Source organism: Caretta caretta, chromosome 3 (genome assembly GCF_965140235.1).
Source record: "Caretta caretta isolate rCarCar2 chromosome 3, rCarCar1.hap1, whole genome shotgun sequence".
Lineage (NCBI taxonomy): Eukaryota > Metazoa > Chordata > Testudines > Cheloniidae > Caretta > Caretta caretta.
The window spans coordinates 148,685,707-148,707,842 of NC_134208.1; the positions used below are offsets into that span (position 1 = coordinate 148,685,707).

The following is a 22,136-nucleotide window of genomic DNA, read 5'->3' on the forward strand; positions in this document are numbered from 1 at the left end:
AAAGGGTACCTCTATGATGTATGAAGACGACTTGAACAATCTCTCTCCCCCTGCCCCAGCTTGTGTTTTAATAATAGCAGGAATGCATAATATTGTCTTCTTTGGTTTTGTGTTGGGAGGCATTTTGGGAAGTGGAAGATAAGCAATTACAACAGATATAACATTTTAATTGAAGAGGAGAGGGTGATGACTCACAAAGGCTTCCTGTATTCAAAATGGTAAACGCTTAAGTGTCAATAAAAAATAGTTTTAGGCAGTTTAACTAAAAATCCTTTCCCCTAACAGCTTAATTTTTATTATCTTGCTGCTTTCTTGTGATGTCACCATTTACACTAGCTCTCCAGTTTTTCAGCCTAGATGGGACCTAAATTTCTCACATAAAAAATAAAGCAAAAACTTTTGAAAAAAATTAATGCTTTTACACGCATTTTTTTAAAAAGCAAAAAGGGCACCAGTCCATTTTTATCTTTGTAAGTCCACCTTTAAGAATAAAGAGTTACAGGCTGGCGTGGAGTAAAACAAGAAATATGAAATGGTAAGTTGCTGCTCCTTTCTGCTAACCTTGCATAATTCAGAACTTGATCAATTTCCCACTGAAGTCAATTGGAGCCTTTCTGCTGATTTCAATGGGAATTAGATCAAGCCTTTACTGGTCAGGCTTAATGGTGGAGATCTTACTTCTCTACTGCGGTCATATTAGTGTCTCTCATCACCTGAAGATGGTTAAAATGAAATACTTGTTTGAAATAAAACAATGAATATTTAGAAAAAATATATTTTTGATTACCATAAGTTTATTTTAAATGATTTAACAAATAAAAAAATGTTAGATTTATGCAAGCAAACATTTTAACGCTTTAATCTTTGACAAACTGTACAAATGAAAACCATCACACTACAGGTTTAATGGCTCAGGGACCATTCAGGGTGGGCATGTATGCGGCTGTGGCACACCGAGCGAGTCCAATTCCTGAGACCAGGGTTCAGATCTTCTGGTTCTTCAGAGCAGGGCAGCTGCTAAATGATTTAACACAAATAGTTACTGGATCACAATACAATGAAAGAAAGGCCATTTCAAATCATGTAAGTGACCTCAAAATGTCTGGTCCAGGTGTCAGGCCACGGAGCCTTACCGATTAGTCTTCTTCTTCAAAAGTGAGTTGACAGATTTTCTCCCTTGCTTAGTGAGGTGGTATCCACATGTGTTTATACAATACAGTATGAGACCATTTAAGTACAGGTGTAATACAACAGTAATTACAAACCACAGGACATGAAACAAAGTCAACTCTATTCACACTTTCTGCATTTCAAACAATGGGAGCAATCAAAATCATGCATTACATCTGAAATAAACTTTTAGTTTCAATTCTTCTGCAAGAGTGTCCGTTTCCTTAAGTTCTGAATGGGTTTTCTTGAGCTTGTCTCACAGACTAGTCATGGAATGTTACTGATGGAAACGTGTGAACTGGAAACCATCCAAAAATGGTAAAGAATAAAAAGACAAAAAATAAACAAAAACAACCAAATCACACATTATGAGATTCCATTTTAATGGCAGAGTACAGAAAAGAAATTGGTGAAATTTCACAAGAAAAGCATTTTACACAATTCAGTATGTACAGAATAAAGTGTGTCTGGTTTTTGGTAAAACAAGTGTAAGCTTTAGTCAGTATCTACTGCAGGATGCAAAATACTCCCATACTAAACTGAAACAAAGAATATACATAACAAAATCCCAGCACCGGCTCCTCAAATATTGAGACTGGCTGGGTCCATTTCAACCCACTGGGCTCTCTGCTGAGCTTTCAGCAGTTACTGAAACTAGCTTGTTAGTTTCCAAACTACCGTCAGCAGTTTTTGTCTTGCTCTGAACAATGCACAATCCATTGTCCCCTGAGCCACTCTCCTTTGCAGGTGTTTCCTTGAGCTCTGGGAGGACAGTTTCAATGCAGCCAGAAGCCTGGTTTTCCACACTGTCTCCATCACAGCTCAAAGATGGCATTTCAGCAATGTCTGCTGTGCTGTCTTTGCTCTCCTCCACTTGCAGAAGGATCTCAGAGATTGGAGGAATGCCCTGTATTTCTAGAACAGGCATGCCCACTTCGGCAGTGTCACTATTTGATAAGCGTGACTCAAGGTGTGGGACAGCTGTTTCAGAGATCAGGGTGCAAAATTTGTCTTCTTGATCACCAGAAGTTAATGCAACAAAATCAATAATTTCTGGTTCATCCACTGGATGCTCAATGCTCAGTTCACTGGTTTTGCTGGGCTCCAGCCCGATGGATGCAATGGTTTCTAATTTGGGGAGATCTTCAGTATCCTCATTTAGAATTCCTGCTGTTAGGATACCAAGATGTTCACGTTCCACTTCAATGTCCCCCAAACTGAAATCAATGCTTTCTAACTCCAACTCTGCTTTCAGGATGGGAGTGTCACTAGGTTTCACATCTTCTGGCTTTAAGGAATCTTTCTCATTTTCCATATTAAAATTTAGCGTGAGAGTTTCTGATTGTTCAAAGCTAAATTCTGAGTAAGTCGTGTTAAGGTCAAAGTCATTAGCTGCTGAGGTACTTAAGACCTCTTGGTTTATTTCTGTGTGGGTAAGGGTCCCTCCTCCAAGACGACCCACACTGAAGTCTGCTGGTAGAGCATCTAGTGGCTCTTGAACCATATCAGACTGAGCACTAGAAAAGTCAACACCTCCTATTTCTAATGCATCTTTCTCTGCAGTAAAATTCCCTAACTTTATATCTGATTCAGGGCCCCTCAATGTATTATTTTCATCATCATACATTAATTCTAGGCTGGAATTGGGTTCAACAGTGTTTGCAGTGCAGGTGCTGACTAGCTCTGTGACATCCTGTTCCTGGTGGTGGATGTCTAACGTCGCACAGCTTGAATGTTCATGCCTGAGCTCTTCTTGTACCACTAATATGCTATTTTTCATTTCTACATTGGTGAGACACGTGACAGGGACATTGACTTCATTAGAACCATTGTTTATTTCTGGATTATCTACTGTTTGAGTATATAGTAGTTCCTGACTACTTTGTGACTGAGAACTAACCAAGATGACCTGTTTGTTTTTATTACTAGTTTGAGAGGAGTCCAATTCACTTGGGCATTTTGCTGTCAATTCTGAAACCCTATTTTGGATCTCTGAAGTCTGGAGGGCTTCATCAATGACTGCTGACTGAGACCTTTCCAAGACTACATTTTCCAGTTTTATACCTCGTAAGGAAGCATTATGTTCTATCATTATCGCTACTGAAACTTTTTCCTCACTGACTTTATTTGATGTGTCTAGTCGTTCAGGACCCAATTCACCCTGAACATATGGCAACTCTGGGCTGTCAATTTCTGTATTAGTTTTATGGCTGTCATCACTTAATTTTTCCTCTGTTAAACTGGGATCTCCCACCTTGTGGATTTCATTGCATCTTTCAGGTAACTGATTCTCTGGGTGTCTGAGACTAAGTTCAAACTGAGCTCCTGTTAACTCTGAGTCTTCCATCTCTATATCTTTTTCAGAAGCATTAGATATATCTGCTTTGGCATCCACAGTACTGTCTTTCTTCTCCTCTCTGGTTTTCCCTTGGACCTCAATTATTTGTGGATCTTGGGATTCCTGGCAGACCTCTTGTTCTCCACTTGTTCTACCCATGTCTCTCATTTCTATAGATTTCTGGATATGGGTGACGGTTTTAATTTCTGACAATTGTGTGACTGACATTTCTGGTATCTGAGGCTCTGGCAGTTTCTTACTAATTTCTGCCTGATCAATAGTTTCCATTTCTAACTCATTCTCCCAGGGAACTGAAGCACCTGCTGCTTGATCTTTAGACTGCGCGATTTCCTCCTCTTTGGATTTAGCCTGAAAATCTGATGCAAGAACATTTTGGGATTCATAGCTCACCTCCCCCTGAACTCTGTTTGGGATTTCAGTGCTCTTTTCTGTATAGGGTGTTGAAGTCTCCTGGACTTCTATTTTCTCAGGTTCTGAGGCCCCCTCATCTGAGTAGACCTGACTAACCTCTGAGTAAGTAGCTATATTTTGGAAAGTTTCTTTCATGGAAGATGGACTGCTACTTGGTTTAGAATTTGCTGGCATATCTATGCTTCTCTCTGTTTTTGCTATGTTAAAGTTTTCTCCATTTGGAACTGGGGAACTTGCAAGTTTGCTGTCAGATGAATTCTTTCCACCACTACTGTAGAATATATCATAGAGGTCTTTAGCATTTGCTGTGGCCAGACAAGAGTTCCGTTTCTCTATTTTTTTAGCCTGGTCACTAAAAGCAGTAGAAGGTGGTGGTGGAGGGGGGCGCACTGGCATTGCCAGCATTTCCTGGTCACTCTCAGATACCCCTGGCGCCACTTCATCTGCTGGGATGACTGCTGCCTGTTTAGCTGGGGATGGAATTGAGGGTGGAGGGGGAGGTGGCTTCTCAGAGGATTCATTCTTCTCTGGCACTTTCATATCTTCCTGTGTCCCTTTCAAAATTACCTCCTCTCCCCCAAACGCTTTTGAGATTATATCTGGAGGCAGCAGAACATCTGCATTGGATTCTTTCACCACGGGTAGTGGTTTGGTGGTGGCACCAGAGGATTTTATAGACAAAAAAGTGTTTAAAGGTGCTGGCTTGCTTACTGTTGCAGTTGCAGACTTCCTGAAAATCATGGTAGGGACTGGCAGATTGGGTCGAATTTTTGCTTGTGTTGAAGTGGAAGCGACTGGCGTCCAGGGGCTAGTGTGTGGTATAACGGTCTTCCCAGAGAGCTTAATTTCAATGGGCTTAGCATGGGGTTTCCCAGATTGAGACTTGCCCTCCTCCTTATCTTTACTTCCTTCAACACTCTCCTCCTTTGGGGGAGCTGCAACTGCTCCTGGATTTTTATCCTCTCTCTCATTCTTTTTCCAGCTGAACTTTCCAAAGGAAGATTGAGTTGGCGATTCCTTTTTTGAGTCCTCTTTCTTCTCTTCCTTCTTTTCTTCCTTCTTCTCTTCTTTCTTTTCTTCCTTCTTCTCTTCTTTCTTTTCTTCCTTCTTCTCTTCCTTCTTCAATTTAAGCTTAATACCAAGTTTCCGTCCAGCAGTATCCATTTTGCCCGGAGTACTACTGGTTTCACTAACCCCTTCTCCCAGCTCTGGAGTGCTCTTTGTTTCTTCTTTTTTTGCCACTTTTGCCTTCTTCTCATCTTTCTCCTCTTTTTGCTTTTCTCCCAGTTTCCTTTTCATCTCATTCTGCCGCCTGCGCTCTGTTTCCAGGACCACAGCCAACCCAGCTTGACGGTCCAGGTTTCTCCTCTCTTCATAAAGTGGATTCTCATCCACATGTTTCTGTGAAAAGAAATGGCACAATCTCAGCAGCTGTTACTAAAGAAATAAAACTTTGCTCTGGAACGGTTCTGACTTGTTAGATTTGCCAGTTCAACACTATTAGGAGAATAGAGATCTTCTTCCTGCCAAGAAACAGGAAATAGGGGTTTCACGCCCAGAATTCTGCAACTCAATGCTAAGAAAACATTAAAATTAAATCCTATATTCTACAGAAATGTTTGAAAGTCAGCACTGGGATTAAAGCCTGACTTCAATACCACACAGATGAACGAGCCTCTATATAAGCTAGTAAATTCTATTTCTTGCTCTTAGTGTGTTTAATTTGTTCAGTCGTAAATGGTCACACTACTCAACCATGAGGCAAGTATTATTTCAAAGGGAAGGAACAGAGAGAATCAGAAGCTAACCAAGGAATGGCTCACTGCCAGTACCCCAGGTACCAACCTTGTATTTCTCATTGTGGGGATGACTTTTCACATGTTGCTCTCCTGAGATTTGATCTCCAAAAAATTCATGACAGAGCTGGCAATAATATCCAGTGATGGGAATCAGAAACTCAGAGCCTGAAAAGGCAAAAGAAAATATAGAAATAAAACAGAAGAAAATGCCTAACCTTTAATAAAAGCCAAAAAAAAATCCATGACAGGTACCAGTGATGTAGAACCTCCAGCAATGTTCCTATTCATGCTCCTGGAATTGGACAAACTATTCTTTACACTTCCAGTAGGGGAACTTGCACTACCGGGAATACTCCTTAGATTTAACACATCCTATCTTCAGCATCATGGCTGGGAGAATTATTTTCAATTCTTTCCCTCATCCACTACTATTTCTTAAAATATTAAACTGCTAGTGCTTGTGCTTTTTGTCTGCTTTCTCATCTCCAACACGAAGTCCACTCAAATACTAATCACCACCTAAAACTACAAAGCCTTCTAAAGGAAGGCACTGAAAATCCACAATGCATGCCTGGGGAAAAAAGGCAACTTTCTCAATAAAGCTTAATTCATTGGGTCTTTGTGCCCACAGGAAACCACCTACTGTAACCTAACATACAGCAGATCCTTCCTCCAGTGCCATTATCCAACACACCAGATTGAGAAGATTATACACAAGACAGTAAATCAATTCCTAGCAGGACTGTTAAGTACATCACTTGTGTGCAATAGTATTTTTTGATCCAAACATTATACCTTCCCAATTCACTATAAATCCTTTCCTCTGGTCTCTGTCACTTGAACCCAACAAGTTTACATCAGAGGCCTCTCAGGAGCAATTCCCAGGACCAAAGCAAATATATAAAGGAAAGTTACAGGCTTCAGAGCAGCTAAAATACTAAAGTCCCCCAAAACACTAAATTTTACAACCTTTTTCTTACTCCCACTGTTTCAGCAGCAGATCTTAGAACGTCTGGAGAGAAGGAAACAAACCACCTAACGCTTAGAAGAAGCAACCACCACAAAAGTCAAATGTTAAAAACAGCTTATGTTTCCCTACAATCTCACTCCATGCTCTTTTAAACTTGATAATCAGGTAATGAAACATTCCCACCTAACTTGGAATGGTTACCATACTCCTCCCATACATAGCAAGGTTTTACACACTATCTAGAACCACAATCAAAACCATTGGACTTCCTCTCCCAGAGCAGCTGGAACCTGCTGGAGGGCAGATCAAGATCATATGTAGGAGAAAAGGAAGTAAAGTTACCTTTGGCGGGAACCGTTATCTTATCAATGCGTTTTACGAAGTCTTGTTTGGCCTCACTCTGGGTCTTCGAAGCCCAAGGTCTGTTGTAAGGATCCAGGGTCTATTTGCATAGTGACAGAGGCATACAAGCTCATTCATTACACTAACAAGTCAAATACACCCTTCTTGTTTTTTCTTTTTACATCACTTTAATACAGTGAGAACCAAAATCAGAATACAAATATGTACACGAACTATGTTCTATTCCCTTTCCCCTTCCCTCCTTGTGATTTGTTATAAAGAAAATAACCTGTGAAAAGGTAACAGATAAATCAAATCAACAAGTAGGTGGTGTTTGAAATGCAAATTTTAAAAACTGGTGCCCTACTGAACTAGATACAAAAGCCCCATTTACGCTCATAAACAAGTTACACAAACTGCTGAAGCTTTACATTAAGCAAATTACATTAGGCAATTGCTCTTGAGTTCAATATCACTTTAGGCTCTCTTGCAAAGGATAATTTTGTGACTGATACTTCAGTGTGTAATTCCTTATAACATAAAATCTACTTAATGAAGGAGGCTTGACACATACCTGTCTGTGTTTCTTATTGTGCATGTGTGTAAAAAAGTCAAACATGGTCCCACAGATGGTATTGCAGTCTTTGCACCAGTGGTTCCCTGCATCATAATATTCATAAATATTGGCCAACTGGAAAGGATGCTTGGACGACTGAGAAGAGGATTCTGCAGGCTTGGGACTTTTACCTCTGGATTTTTCATTTGTTGTTTTTGATTCCTAAATGGAACACAAGGAAACGTTTCTTTAAGACATGGAAGGACACACGATGTGTTGGAACTCAAAACCTGCCTCCAGCAGAGACCATACACACACAAAAAATATATATCACCTGCTAGTCAACGCTCAGGCTAAGTCCACCGTTTCAGTGAGCTGGCACTGCAGACTCAGATGCTGTGTGGCCAATGAAGAGCTTCCAATAAGATTCCCAGATGTAATGGCTAGATAGTAGGTATGTAATTAAGGAACCAAATGAGCAAATACCCCCAGGGTAAGCATCCTCCCCATTTTATGGGGTAAGTGTATGTACCCGAGTGGTGCCAGTTAGGAGTACCAGCTAAACATTGCCAGGAATATCTAAAAAACTCCCTACTGCCATACTGCGGTTATTGTAAAAATAACTTGGATGGAAACAGAATAAAAAGAAATTGAATCATTTAACTCAAAACTATTTAACAGGCAAAGAACAACACCCTGCAAAACTAAACAAGCGCCTTGTATTTTCCAACAGGCTCATGATTTCTAAGGAGCCAAAAAGAAGCCTCTTTTACCCAAGTTTATGTGATACAACGTGTGTCTTGTGCTCAGATACATCCTGGAATAGACGCTAGCGCTTTACGCTTTGAAGTCTATGCTAATGGACACTGACCTGTAAAGGCCAAAGTCATACAGCAGAAGACTCCCACCATTTTTAAAAATAAACAAAATGAGTATCTGAGGTACAGGTGAAAATCTGAGAGTGAAAAAAATCAAACAATACCCAAGAGGGACATAAGATTGAGTCAGCCTTGTTGGCTCAGACAATGACCTGTAGATATTGCCATTTAGTAAATACCGAGTTTGTGCTTTACATTCTGATTGGGTGAAACAGCATCATAGGACCATTTCTAATCTGTGCAACTGTCTCAAAAATTAACATTTTAAGGTAACTGAGATGGCACAAAGCATGGATCTGTTGCACCATCTCCAAGTTATTCAGTTCCCAGTGTCGAACAAATCCAACTATATGACCACTCCATATCTTCTCATTAGTGATCCCTACTTGAAGTTCTCTTTGATAATAGAGCCGGAAGAGATCTACACACCTAGTGGCTACTTCCATAACTACTGACTGCTCAGGAACAGAGTGAACATAGCATTCTCTCATCCAGAGAATGTACAGGGCAACAAGTGATTGGTCAAAAGAACAAGGAAGTGTATCCATGATATCTAAGAAGTGGGATTGCTTATGCTGTTAATTTTATATACACTCTCATATTTGGGGTCCTACAAGGCATTTTGTATGGCAGGGACAGACCCCAATAAGTCACATCCCTTTGGAATGATCATATTGACCCAATGACAGATGGCAGTCACTTCTCACCTCCTTTTATGCTTCTTCGCTTGAAAGTGAGCAGCATGCAGATCACAGGATCTCTCTTCAATACCAACAGAAACCGTAAAGGAAAAAAGCTCATGCAGGAGAGCAGCCTTATTAGGGCCTCTTGTTTAACAGGCAATACTGCAAAATTGGTGCTTCACTTCTTTACCACTAGTATTATGTTTTCAACTTCCATATTTGCAATGGGTCTGTGCCACCACACACTGACTATCCAGTCTCAGCAGACAGATAGATTGTAAAATATTGCCACAGAGACAGATACACTCATGCCATGGAGAGTTTGTTTCAGCCCTGCCCAAGGCCAAGAAAAATGTTCAGAATCCTCATGTCAGATTAGAAAAGGTCACAACCAATTTTTCTCTTTTTCTTTTTATTAAAAAACTACCAATCCAAACTCCTAGGTGAATCTAAGAGATTAACCCCAGTATTCCATGTGCCTGTAAGAATATACCAGCTGTTCCTGGTGAGGGTGTAGAATTTTCCAAGTTAAAATGAGCAACCATTAAAGGAAATCAGTTGACTATGAGTATACAGCGTACAAACAACATAAGACAAAGTAATAAGAGTGGAATGCTCCATAGTCTGAACTGCCGCAACCCCACCAACCCCTTTGCAAAATACACAATATGGTCACACCTACAAAACAAAACAAATTTATGGTGAATACTATCTCCCCTCCAAATATATAAGTTACCCATTCAGAAACTAGGTTCATACATCTCCCAAACATATACACCCCTCTTCAGAGGCTGTTGTACATGTGACCTACATAAAAGTTTTAGGACTATCCTCTGGAATGTAGGTAATCTATTCTGGGGTTACTGTTACCCCTTTAAATGTAGAGAGCCCATATGAAGAGTGGTGGCATTCCCCAAAAGTGAACAGGCATGTATGTATGTGTGCACCAATAATGTCATATAAAAATGTTAGCTTAATAAGTCTTGCCCTGATCTCCTAGTGAGTGGCTGGGAACAGACACCTCCTCAGTGCCCTCTTCTCAAAGAGGGGAAATCGTTTTTCACCCAAGTCTAAGATTTTACCTTATTGGAAAAGGGCGTTTTCTCCAGACCTTTTGCATTCTCTGACTTGCTGGTTTTTTCAGTGGATTCTTTAGTTTCCATGGATGGTTTCCGGGGTTTTTCAAAAATGTTTATCCCCAGGATCTGGGCTACTTTGTCAAGCTCAGATTGCTTCTTCTCTGCTGCATCAGACTCCTTGTGCAGCTCAGAAATCTCCTTCATAATGTTTTCTTGCAGCCGGTTCACCTCTGCTAGTAAAGGGTCTTTGTGCCCATCCTTCTCCCGCCTTTTCTTCCGCAGCATCTCCCCTGAGCCAAATGAGGAGGTAGAGGAGTAGGAAGCGCAAGAGGAAAATCATGTTAAAACATGTACAATTATTCCAGTCAGATAATTAACTGTTAAATTTATAAAATATCTAGGAAATATCTAGTTAGAGTTTTTGACCAGAAAGGAAAGAAGGATGAAGCTGAGCTCTTGGGAAATAGGCACAATGGAGTCAGCTCACACCCCAAGAGAGAAACTTAAATTTCCCTCTTACTTTTGAGCAAACAAGCAGTCCTTGGCTTTCCCTGCATTGCTCCACAAATGGATCTCAAACTCTGTCCTGAAGGACACTTTTTCCTGGGATGAAGGAAGAATTCAATCTTTTGTTGGTTAAACAAAAGTTTGAAATTACCCAAAAATATGTTTGACTCTGTTAAGAGATTGCTTGCACTGTTGTTGTATCCATGTTGGTTCCAGGATATGGGAGAGACAAGATAGCGAGGTAGTATCTTTTACTGGACCAACTTCTGTTGGTGGAAGGTACTAACTTTCAAGCTACACAGAACTCTTCTTCAGGTCTGGGGAAGGAAATCAGTGTCTGCACTAAATACCGGTTAGGATAGATTGTAATTGTATTTAGTTCAGACACTCGGATTTCTTTCCCCAGACCTGAAGAAGAGCTCTGTGTAGCCAAAAGCTTGTACCTTCCACAGAAGAAACCGGTCCAATAAAAGATACTACCTCAACTATCTTGCCTCCCCAAAGAGGAATTTATCCTCTCTCTCCAGACTAAATTTAATAAAAACAAGTAAGTGAAGGGTAAATTGACAGGCCCCCATTTCTGCTACATTAACACACTGCAATGTACAGAGTGAAGTAAATTTAATTTGTCAAGTTGCTCAATGGTACATTTCAGAAAGTTGGGCACAAGTCGTGGCCTACATACTTTGGGTCACTACAGAGAGATTCCAATTCCAAAGACATGTAAGCAACTGCTGGTTACAGAATGGCTGTTTCATTTGCCTACACGCACGATGGTAATGTTACAGTCACTGCTTTCAAAAAAAATTCTGGGGTGCCTGGGTGGGAAAACATTAAATCTCATATTCTAGACTATTATTCTGATCTGTACTCATATTCTGAACTATTATTTCTGATCTGTACTTATTCTGATCTGTACTATGACATAGGGCCTCTGGAGTACATCCTGAGAGAAAAGGGAAGGAGGAGAAGAAAGCAGTAGTACCTTGTTGTTTACGTAGCCTATCTAATTCAGTCTTGAGATAATAGAGCTTCTTCTGTCTTGCTTCTCTGTCATTCTTCAGTTTCTCTCTCTCTTCTATGACCTAAAAAGATTGGGAAGAGAAGGGCATGAAACTCCCATCTCCTTCCAGCACAGATAAAGCAATACTGCAAAAGTGATTGCTAGGACCCCTTTGCAGTTCATTGGATGTCAGTCACTTATTCTAATCACTGTTCTCAAAATAATCTTTTGCTGTTAACTTTTTAATATAATAAACAAATCCACTTTTTTTTTCGCATTTTTGAGTTACTTTTTGTATCTGTGTCAATTTTTCAATCCAACGAAAACCCAAGAAAAAAGTCACCACTATATCTAGACTTGAACTGCATTAATTCTTGTTGCTGCTACTGCACTGGTAAATGCAGTTATTCTCAGAAAATCTAATTTAACTTTTTAAAGAATTCAATCACCAGTAAGTTATGGGAGAGAGTACAAGGCTCATGCTAATCTACCGCAAGCCAGTGACATCTATTTGTAGAATATAGCCTTTTGGCAGAGAATAAACTAAATCCATTAGCTTACAAATTCTTTTTACATTATGACTGGGATTTTCAAAAGCACTCAGGTGTTGGCCTACTGACTTCGCTGAGTGCAGTTAGTCCAGTGTAGAGCCCTTTTGAAAATCCCACGCTATATCTTCACAGCATGCACACTTCAACGAAAACAAATGAAAAATGGACTGCCAAGCCCTACATCTAGCTTTCACTACTTACACTCTCCTTGGATTTAACCATTTAGTTTTTGTTTCAGTGCTACCAAACAGTTTGTAATGCTCTATGTTTTGAAACACAACTGACATCTGTTGAGTCCCTGGATGCTGTCAGCTTCTTGTATAACACAGACAGAGATGGGGACTGGGGAATTCATAGCGCCTATTTTCAATGTAAATAGGCTTCCATTTAGAAAACAATGTTCCTGTTCTAAGGAAAACATTTACAATGAATTTGGAAGCTTTTTTTCAGCTTCCCCTCATCCCCTCCAGCTTTGTTTTTTAAACAGACTCACCAGGTTTTGTTACCTAGGAGAATCTGGCAGCATACAAGGACCCTCTAAGAGGGTAACACTGGTCCCTCCCGTACAAAAACAAAATGGGATACAAATTAACATTAAGGAGTCTTAACGTTGTTGTAACCATAAACTGCTGAAAGGACATCATCAGTTTGACAACCAGTCAAATTTTAAGAGTGAAGTATTTTCAGGTCCCCCTAACAATCAAAGTTTTATGCTACTATACTTTTATTCTAGGAGTGCTTTATCAGTAGGAATATCGGTACTTTATGCCAGCAAAGAACTCCTAGTGTGGATGCAGCCATACCAGCAAAGCTGTGCTTTATTCCAGTACACTAAGACCCTGCCCCAACAAGCTGGTAAAAGCATAGTTTTGCCACTATAACTGCATCAACACTAGGGGCTTCTTCCAGTACAGCTATGTCAGCCAGGGATCACACCTCTTCACACTATATAGCTATGCTGGCAGAAGTCTATAGCATAAACAGAAAAATATGATTGTAAGGCTATTTTAAAAACATTTTTCAATCCCTGATCTTATGTGGAAGGCCCACACAAACAGGCAATCTGACTATACAAAAAGATACAGGGAAACTAACTACACAAAAAATGCTGTCAAATGCACTAAGTAAATTTAAAAAGCAAAGAACAATATTTTTTCCTATCTCTTCCACTTCTTAGAACCTTTGGAGTTACTTGAAACAAATGTAGCAAAAAAAATTTTTTTTAAATGTGATGTTTAATCTGGTCCTTTAATACCTATTTAAGAATTTCTAATGCATCCAGCACTGTGCTATCACTACACTGTATTTAAAAAAAAAAAAAAATCAGAAAAGCTTGTTTACCTTCAAAGGCTCAACAGTTCCCCATCTCACCAGAAAATAGTCTTCTCTAACAACTATTTTTCCTGCTGATACATAAAAAACTCACCTGTTTAAAAAAACAAAACAAAAAAAAATGCCTACTACTGTCGATACTCCAAGCTCCTGTAATGTTTTAAGCATAACATAGTGATCTTCATGTATTCCTCAGCCATTTCTTAGCTGGTTGCAGGTGATCAGCTTTGCACCTCCCTCCCAAACTGCTCAGCAACAGCCCAAGAGCATATGACTTGTTGCGGTTTAAGTGAATTCAGTATAAATATTGTTAAACTGCAAGCACACGGAAAAACATGCCTCTGAAGATGAAAAGCCAATTATTTCATCAGAGCATCAGCAGCAACTAGCAATCTAACCAAGAAACCTTGCTGTGTCAAAGAGGATTGAAAAACAAACACAGATACAAGTTATGATTCTAAATTTGAGTGGTTTAGCCAAATATTTATAATTCCAAATAATACACTCACCTTCTGCTTTTGAGCTGCCCGATTTTTTTCATCGGAGATCTTTTCCGTGGTACTTTTGAGTGGGCGTGTGGCAAGCCGAAGGGGCATTTTGGAGTAAGTGGTAGTCGTGATGGGGATTTGCATGAGCACAGAGTCACCTCTCTTGATATTAGGGGGATTTTTGCCCATGGAAACTGTCTCAATCACCCGGAGGTTTGGGCGTGTGGGGTTTGCTGGCACTGCCATTGTGAGAAGCCCATGAGCCTCTGGCAGTGTAGGGTTAGGCTGCTGTGGAGGGGGGTACATGGGCCAGCCAGAGGCTGCATAAGCCATATAGTGCCCATATGCATCATAGGCGTGAGGGGCCATTGTGGGAGGTGGATAGTTTTGTGGCATCTGAGCTGCAGTGAATTGTGGATAGTTTGGAATCTGGTATTGGGAAACAGAGGTAGGGGGCAAACTGGCAGGAGCAGGCGGCGCAGAAGGGATTAGAGACACAGAAGGAACAGACTGTTCTGGTGGGCAAGCAGGTATCTCCTGACCCACAGCTTTGCTTTGAGAATATTCTGATTTCTGGAGAGAGGATGTCTCTTTGGATGGCTGGAAAGAGCCAGGAGGTGATGCAGAGCGCTGCTGGCTTGACTCTGGAGAACGAGTGTCACTCCGGCTGCGGCGCATCTCCCAGGATTCCAGTCTGCGGGAATCTGAAGAGTGACGATCAGGAGAATGAGATGCCAGCTTTTTGCCATGGAGACGTTCCTGCGTGCGGACAGCCAGTTTGCCAATTTCAGCCACCCCAATGTCAAGCCCAATGGTTTTGAGCAAGTCATGAATCTTTGCATATTCTGTATTGGACTCTTCCAGAGAATCTAGCTTTACAGCTGGAGAAGGAGGGGGACTCACTTTCTGGCTTGTAACTTCACTCCCACAACTCACTGGGGGCTTTTGAACAGAGGAAGATTCTGTTTTGGAGTCTTCATCCTCATCACCATAAAGAAATTTTTCTTCATCCTCAATGTCAGGAAAGCTGCGCCTTCTCTTTTCTTGAGCACTGGCAGAATCAGCCATCATGCCCAGAATGCGCGAGAAGCCACTGCCATCCTGACTGGCCCTCTCATGAGGGAGGAGGAAGTCAGTATGACGGTCTGCAGGCTCTGATTTTGGTTCCAACTTCTCCTTGTGACTTAAGAAGTTTCCAAACTTCTTTTCAAATGTAAAGTTGTCATTGGGAAGCCCAGGAAGTGAATTCCACTCATATACACCATCATGCAATTCCTTGTTTGCCGATTCCACAGAGTCTGTGTTAAACCGTTTGAGAAAGTTCTCCACTTCAGAGGCAAAAGGAGTGCTGCTGCTGCTCTGGGACAAAGATGAATGACTTGAAAGAAGAGGGAGATCTTTGCTGGATGGAGAGCTGCTTGGAAAGCCCTCAAGCTGAAAAAGAAAAGAATGTTTATTACAGCACCCCAAAAGGGGGATAAGCACCTCAGAGTACAAATAAAAAGACAGGGTCACTTCACCTGAAGAATTTACAATCAAAAATTTAGAAAAGACAACACATGAGAGCAACAAACCATGGAAAGGGAACAAAGGAAAAGAAGGTAAGTATTATAAAAAAGTTCATGTAGTTACTTGGGAAGTCATTAAGATGTTTTTATGGGTGCTTAAGAGAATACACATGCACAACCACTTAGCATTTTATTACAAGTTCTCAGCAGCCTCACAAATTGAAGTTTTCTTCTGTGAACTTCTATGAGATAGAGAGCTATGCCACAGGTTTTAATCATGTATCTAGATAGACCAATCTCAAATACAGGTAAGACTGTGTGGATTGGGGCTATTTTCAATCACTTATATACAGGGTATGCATGCAACTCATTCTCCCTTGAATAGGGCTTCCTCTAATATATCTAGCCGAGACCCTTCACTTTCAAAGTATCCTCTACTACAAACACCACCACTACAAAACCAAAGCAGATCAATATGAGATATTGGTTGAAGTGATTAAATGAAACCTGAGGCAATGCCAAGCATCTCTTTTATCACAATAATGCTAAATGCATACCAATGAGTTTTTATTGCTAGCCTTAATTGGTGACTGAACTATGTAATCTTATTTCTCATAACAAACATGGTTGAGCCTGATCAGTACTTGAATGGGAAACCAATGAAAAATGCAAGATTTTGTAAAAAGTAATACTGATACTCAGTAGGTGGCTCTCTTCACTGATCCATTTCTAATCTAACACTCCGCTAAGCCATTTCCAATCTAACATTTTGACACGAAGAGTTCTAGGGGGCACTGTAGCTGGAGGTGCCACTCAATTAACATACTGACTGCCTGTGTTACTAAAGATACTGTAGCACTTTCTGTAAAACTTGGCGCTGATCCCAGTGCCCTGACTAAATTGCAGCCAGGGTATTTCATTCTGCCTCCCTAAATTCTACTTGCATACAAGAGTCTTCATTAACTGCCCTAACTATCGTATGGAGCTACCATGAACTGCTGAATATCTGCAAAATTCCACCCTCTAACCTAGATGCTAATGCACCATTTATTCCTGATTGTACACCCATTCACTCAAACCCAGCTATCATAGCTTTAACATAACGCAAAATTTAACACACACAAAAAATAGGCAATGCAAAGATTCAGGTTCCGACACGTTAACCTGGTCACATTAAATACATGTAACATCTTTTATTCCTCCTTTTCCTCTCTAAATATACAGGTTTAGTATATTTGTTTAAGTTATTACATATATATCTGTACCATAAAATATAGAATATGTGCATCTTGGCTGAGTTAATGTTGCTGCTACTTGACCTTTCACATCTCCGGACTTAACACTTATTTAACTGTGGGGACTTTCTTTAGAATTTCAGCTCATGTGTGCGTGTTTAAGGGGTGGGGAAGGGAGTATATCTTAATTCTGGACCTATGCAGACAATGACAGTGACCCCACTAGATGGCACTAAAGCACAAGATTTCCCCCCATAGCTATCGCTTCTCTGGAAAATCCTTGGTAGAATTCCATTCTGCACATAAATGAAGATGTTTAAAGGGAGGACACACAGATCTGATGCCCTGAGACATAAGAAACTAGGGGAAGTGGCCACAAGTGGTTACAGAGGTACAGAGAGCAATTGCAGCTTCTGTAATTAACTGTGCTGGATCAAACTCCAAGACAGGGAGGACAACCTGCAAGAGACGCACCAATACGACAGAACAAGTATCCTTAATTCAGTCTGTCAGAGAAAGGAAAAGGCAAGAGACTGAAGATCAAATTAATGCAGTGGAGTGCAAATGGACTGTTCTGAGAAGTAGAGGAATAGTTAAGGGCCAAACCTGCATTGGGGACTCCATTTCCACCTCCACTCGTTTCTTCAGGATAGATTTTTTGGGCATAGATGGCGCTTCATCAGGTCTGTATAAGTACCGAGTCTCAGAAGACTGCAGTGTGCTAGTTAAGCCAGGGATCATGTATCCACTACCAGACAGATCATGGTTCAAGTTTCTGCTCCGTTCTTCCTCTTCTCTTTTCCTCCTGGCACGGTCAAGCTCCCGGAACTCTTCACCCAGATAGGATGGGCTTTGGCTTCGGCCACGGCTCCGTCTGCGATAATTTCGTGTTCCCAGTGTGAAACCATGATGATCACCACTCATGCCATGCATCTTCTCATCCTTGTCGTACCGAGGGCGCTTCGCTTCTCGCCCTCTCTCCTCTGGCCTTGCTGGGTAGGAGGATTTCCTGAGTTTATCACTATCCCTGTCAGGTCCCCTTGACAGTTCTTCACGATGACCATAGTGTGGACTGTAGTCTGATCGGTGAAGGAATACATCTCTGTTGCGGTAGTCCTCATCATGCCTCATTATGTAGGGACTGGAAGACGGATCTTCATGAGAGGGATAGCGTTCAAGGCCTCGAGGGCATGGGAGGCCTCTGGTAAATATTGGACCATCAGCCATGTCATCCCTGGTAAGAGAGGCACATGGAGTTAAACCTAGGTCAGTGAGTTAGAGGAAAAGTTTTTCAGTCTCTTACTCTACAGTAGCAAGACTTCAACGCTGCCATTTGAAAACAATATGAACTCATGGCATAAGTGAAAAGCAGCACCTCAGAAGCAGGGAAGAGGACCACCAGTATTATATACATATGATACTTCATCCCCCTCCTCTGGGATCACTCTCAAATACAGAAGTCCAAACACAAATTGCAGAAGGACAGCCAAGATTTAATATAGGAAACCGATCAAAAGGATAGCTTTGGTTTTGTGAAGGAAAAAGGCTACATACATGTTTTCTAAATTTCATTACTACTAAGTTTCAGGCCACAAAAGACTTCTCCCACCCTCTACTAGGTACTCTGATTGTGTTACATAGGAATTATTCAGGATAATTTAGCTTTGCATTGCACATGTGGCCAGATCTTCAAGTGCTTTAAAATCAGCTATGCAGATTTACACTAGCTGAGGATCTGAGCCATGAATTCTAGACAGATTTTGTACATGGGTTATCAGTGAACACATTTCTAGTGTACCAGAAAAGATGCTTTGGAACCTCTTCAAACTTCAAGAGGACACCAAAGCAGTGAAGTCTGTACATGTAAGAAAATCACTCCTTTGTGCTAGCCTCAGTTTAGATGGGAAGAGTATATATTATATGATATGTTGATAGTTAGTACAACACCAAATCAGCACCTTCTTTGGTGACTGCTCCCTACTAACACTCCCCAGTGCACGGAAGATGTTTAAAGGGAGGACTTTAAGAATGTTTTTCCCCCAGTATGCCTTTCTGGGATCGGCCTTTAACAGAGCCAAGCAGCTGCAGTCCTGAAGTGGCCATTTTGCAACTGGCAGCTGCTGGATGTATCTCTATCTCTTCCATCTAGTAAGTACCTATTAAGCTTTCCCCTGATTTCCCCATTTTCTTCTTACTGGGAAGATGGAACATTTTCACAGTACATAAAACTGATGCCTGTACTGGACTTCTTGTAAAACACTGCTAATTACAGCTTACTATATAGATCAGTATTTGAAACAGTAAAATTATGATATTTTGGCAAGAACGCTGGAAGCAAAATGAAACTGGAACAAGAGTCTGGGGAATCCAGAACCTCCTCCCAAGAGCTGCATGTGAGAGTAGTCTTCTCTAATATGGATGGGTCAGTAGCAACTATTTCTTCAGTGGCATTAAGGTTTTGTTCAGGTTTCAATTAAGTGTTATTTAAATCCTCATTGAGCATGGAAACAAATACAGATGTTAGGCTAAGTTCTAGAGTACTTTTTTTATGCAAGTCTGACATGTGACCCCTTAGAGAAATTTAGGGCTGGTGTCTAACTGCTTTGGATCCCTCTCCTATAAAAGACTTAACAGTTCAAACTTTCAGGAGAGGTAGCTCTAAAAGTCTCATGTATTGGGTAGTTTTTAAATAGAAATATTAAAAGGCAACTAACTTATTTGGGAATTTACTTGCCCTGTAATTTTGCTTCTCTGAAGAATTCATCTTGCAGGATTCTCATACATTACATGCACTGGAGTCATGGGAAATTCCCATCTCTCAATACTTTTGACCCTCTGAAGCGCATGTAGGGTAGCTTGAGGGGTCTGTCATACTGAGCATGGTTCAACTTCAGGTACCCAAACATTCTAGCTAGTTCCTTTCAACAGCAGGAAACAAAAGTGCCCTGTAAGCCTCTAATAAAACAAAAAGAATAGGGAAAAACCTCCCTCAAGTAATCAACATGCCACATAAGGGATGGACAATGGACAGATGATTGTCTAGAGGACGAAACCCCAAGCATATCATCTCCTGTTCAAAAAATTCCAGAAATCGGAGATGTGATAGGTGAATGCATGTGATTCTTGCCAAAAAGACACCTTCAAAGAATCAGAATTACAGTAAATATATTCCCATCTCTAAAGATATCAAACAAATCATTACCATTAAAAATCCTAAGCATTAAAATGACTGGAAATTATTAGATAAGGTAGTCTGCATAAGTATTCTATTCCTCTTACAGTTTATACATTGTTAATAACAACACTGATATGTGAAAATTCATCTTCCTCATGCCAGTAATTCAACTCTGAGCCACAAGACAATTCTCAACACACTTCATAGGTCACTGATTGGATGCTTTACACAGAATCATAGAATATCAGGGTTGGAAGGGACCTCAGGAGGTCATCTAGTCCAACCCCCTCCTCAAAGCAGGACCAATCCCCAATTTTTGCCCCAAATGGGCCCCTCAAGGATTGAACTCACAACCCTGGGTTTAACAGGCCAATGCTCAAACCACTGAGCTATCCCTCCCCCCCAAGTCAGAGACATACAAATTTAGTGATGGATATATACTGAAAAAGTTAATTAGCACGGTCTTTGGATCAGAGTTAAGGTGGAAGTAGGAATTAACAAGGTTCTACTGTATCCTAAAGTAGAACGCACCCAAGTTGACTATATGATCACGTTTCTAGCTTTGGCTTCTGGCAACGTACACAAAATAAGCACCAAAATATTTATACCACAGTAACTGAAAATAACTTGCACACATATAAAAGCTGGTACTTTCACCACTACAGGGCACAGCTGACTAACTTATTCTTCACTTTCAGGAAACACCTTTTCAGTACCACCCCCTCCTATTCCTGAGATCTCACTACACCCAGAAAAAATGCATGAAAATGTCATGGAGAGTAACTGATTCACGTTACAAAATACCTTCAGCTGATTTTTTTCTGCAATTAACTATGTCACTCTCACTAGCCAAGTAGCAATCAACAATCCTTATGAACTCTGATTATAGCAGCCAACTTAAGGGGAACATTTAATGATATCTCAGAGGGGATGGAGTTGAAATTGTGTCATCGGCGTAATTAGCAAAGGCACCAAAAATACACTCTGGACAGCAAAGAAACATGGATTTAGAAGACAGCCACACTGGAGAGCAAAGGATATAACACACCTGTGTACAGGGCTGGGGATATATGAAACGATTGCTTATCCTACAGTAACTCTGGTTCTTCAAAACATGCTGTCAATATACATTCCATTGTGGGTGTGCCTGCATCCCACACACTTGGCCAGCAGTTTCCATTGGGACTGCACCTGTGCCCTGAGTGTCCGCAAGCCTCCCATCCTGAGAGCATAGAGGGTGAGGCAACCCCAACCGCACCTCTGTTCCTTCACCAATAAAGAATCCAGGGATTACAGGATTCCCCAGTAGTGAGGAGGAGGATGGATCATGGAATATTTGTGGACAGTGCATCTTAAACAGCCACAGCTACTGTAAGGTAAGTAACAGTTTCTTTGCCTTTGATATGGTTCCTCACCAAAGATTCTTAAGCAAAGCAAGCAGTCATGGGATAAAAGGAAAGCTCTTCTCGTGGACTGGTGGTAACTGGCTTAAAGATAGGAAACAAAGGGCAGAAATAAATGGTCAGTTTTCACAGTGGAGATAGGTAAATAGCAATGCCCCCTTGGGACCTGTGCTGTTCAACATATTCATAGATGATCTGGAAAAGGGGTTCACACTTATATGGAAAAATCTGTCAATGATACAAAACTACTCAAGATAGTTAAATTCAAAGCTGAATGTGAAAAGTTACAAAGGAATCTCAAAAAACTGGATGACTTAGCAACCAAAATTGCAGATGAAATTCAATGTTGATAAATGCGAAGTAATGCACGCTGGAAAACAATCTCAACCATACAAACAAAGTGATGGAGTTGAAATTAGATGTTATCATTCATGAAAGAGATCTTGGAGTCATTGTGGACAGTTCTCCAAGAACATCTGCTCAATGTGCAATGGTAGTCAAAAAAAAGCTAACAGAATGTTAGGAACCATTAGGAAAGCGATAGATAATAAGACCGAAAATATCTTAATGCCACAATATAAATCTACAGTATGCTCATACTACGAGTACTGTATGGAATTCTGGTCACCCCATCTCAAAAAAGTATATTAGAATTGGAAAAAGTCCAGAGAAGGGCAACAATGACTA

The 22,136-nt window shown here is 40.7% G+C and overlaps 1 protein-coding gene across 1 annotated transcript in view; it reads right to left on the reverse strand.

Annotated features, from left to right (window-relative positions):
* Window positions 1-774: 774 nt before the first annotated feature.
* The window catches only part of ZNF318 (zinc finger protein 318), a 33,263-nt gene continuing 11,901 nt past the window's right edge, over window positions 775-22,136 (reverse strand). Inside the window, exons 3-10 of the mRNA XM_048843588.2 lie at window positions 17,478-18,105; window positions 14,150-15,562; window positions 11,740-11,839; window positions 10,251-10,537; window positions 7,626-7,829; window positions 7,052-7,151; window positions 5,786-5,904; window positions 775-5,341 (exon numbers count right to left, since the gene is read on the reverse strand). Of these exons, the coding sequence (XP_048699545.2) occupies window positions 1,781-5,341; window positions 5,786-5,904; window positions 7,052-7,151; window positions 7,626-7,829; window positions 10,251-10,537; window positions 11,740-11,839; window positions 14,150-15,562; window positions 17,478-18,105 (6,412 nt within the window). The 3' untranslated portion in view covers window positions 775-1,780. The remainder of the gene's footprint in view (window positions 5,342-5,785; window positions 5,905-7,051; window positions 7,152-7,625; window positions 7,830-10,250; window positions 10,538-11,739; window positions 11,840-14,149; window positions 15,563-17,477; window positions 18,106-22,136) is intronic.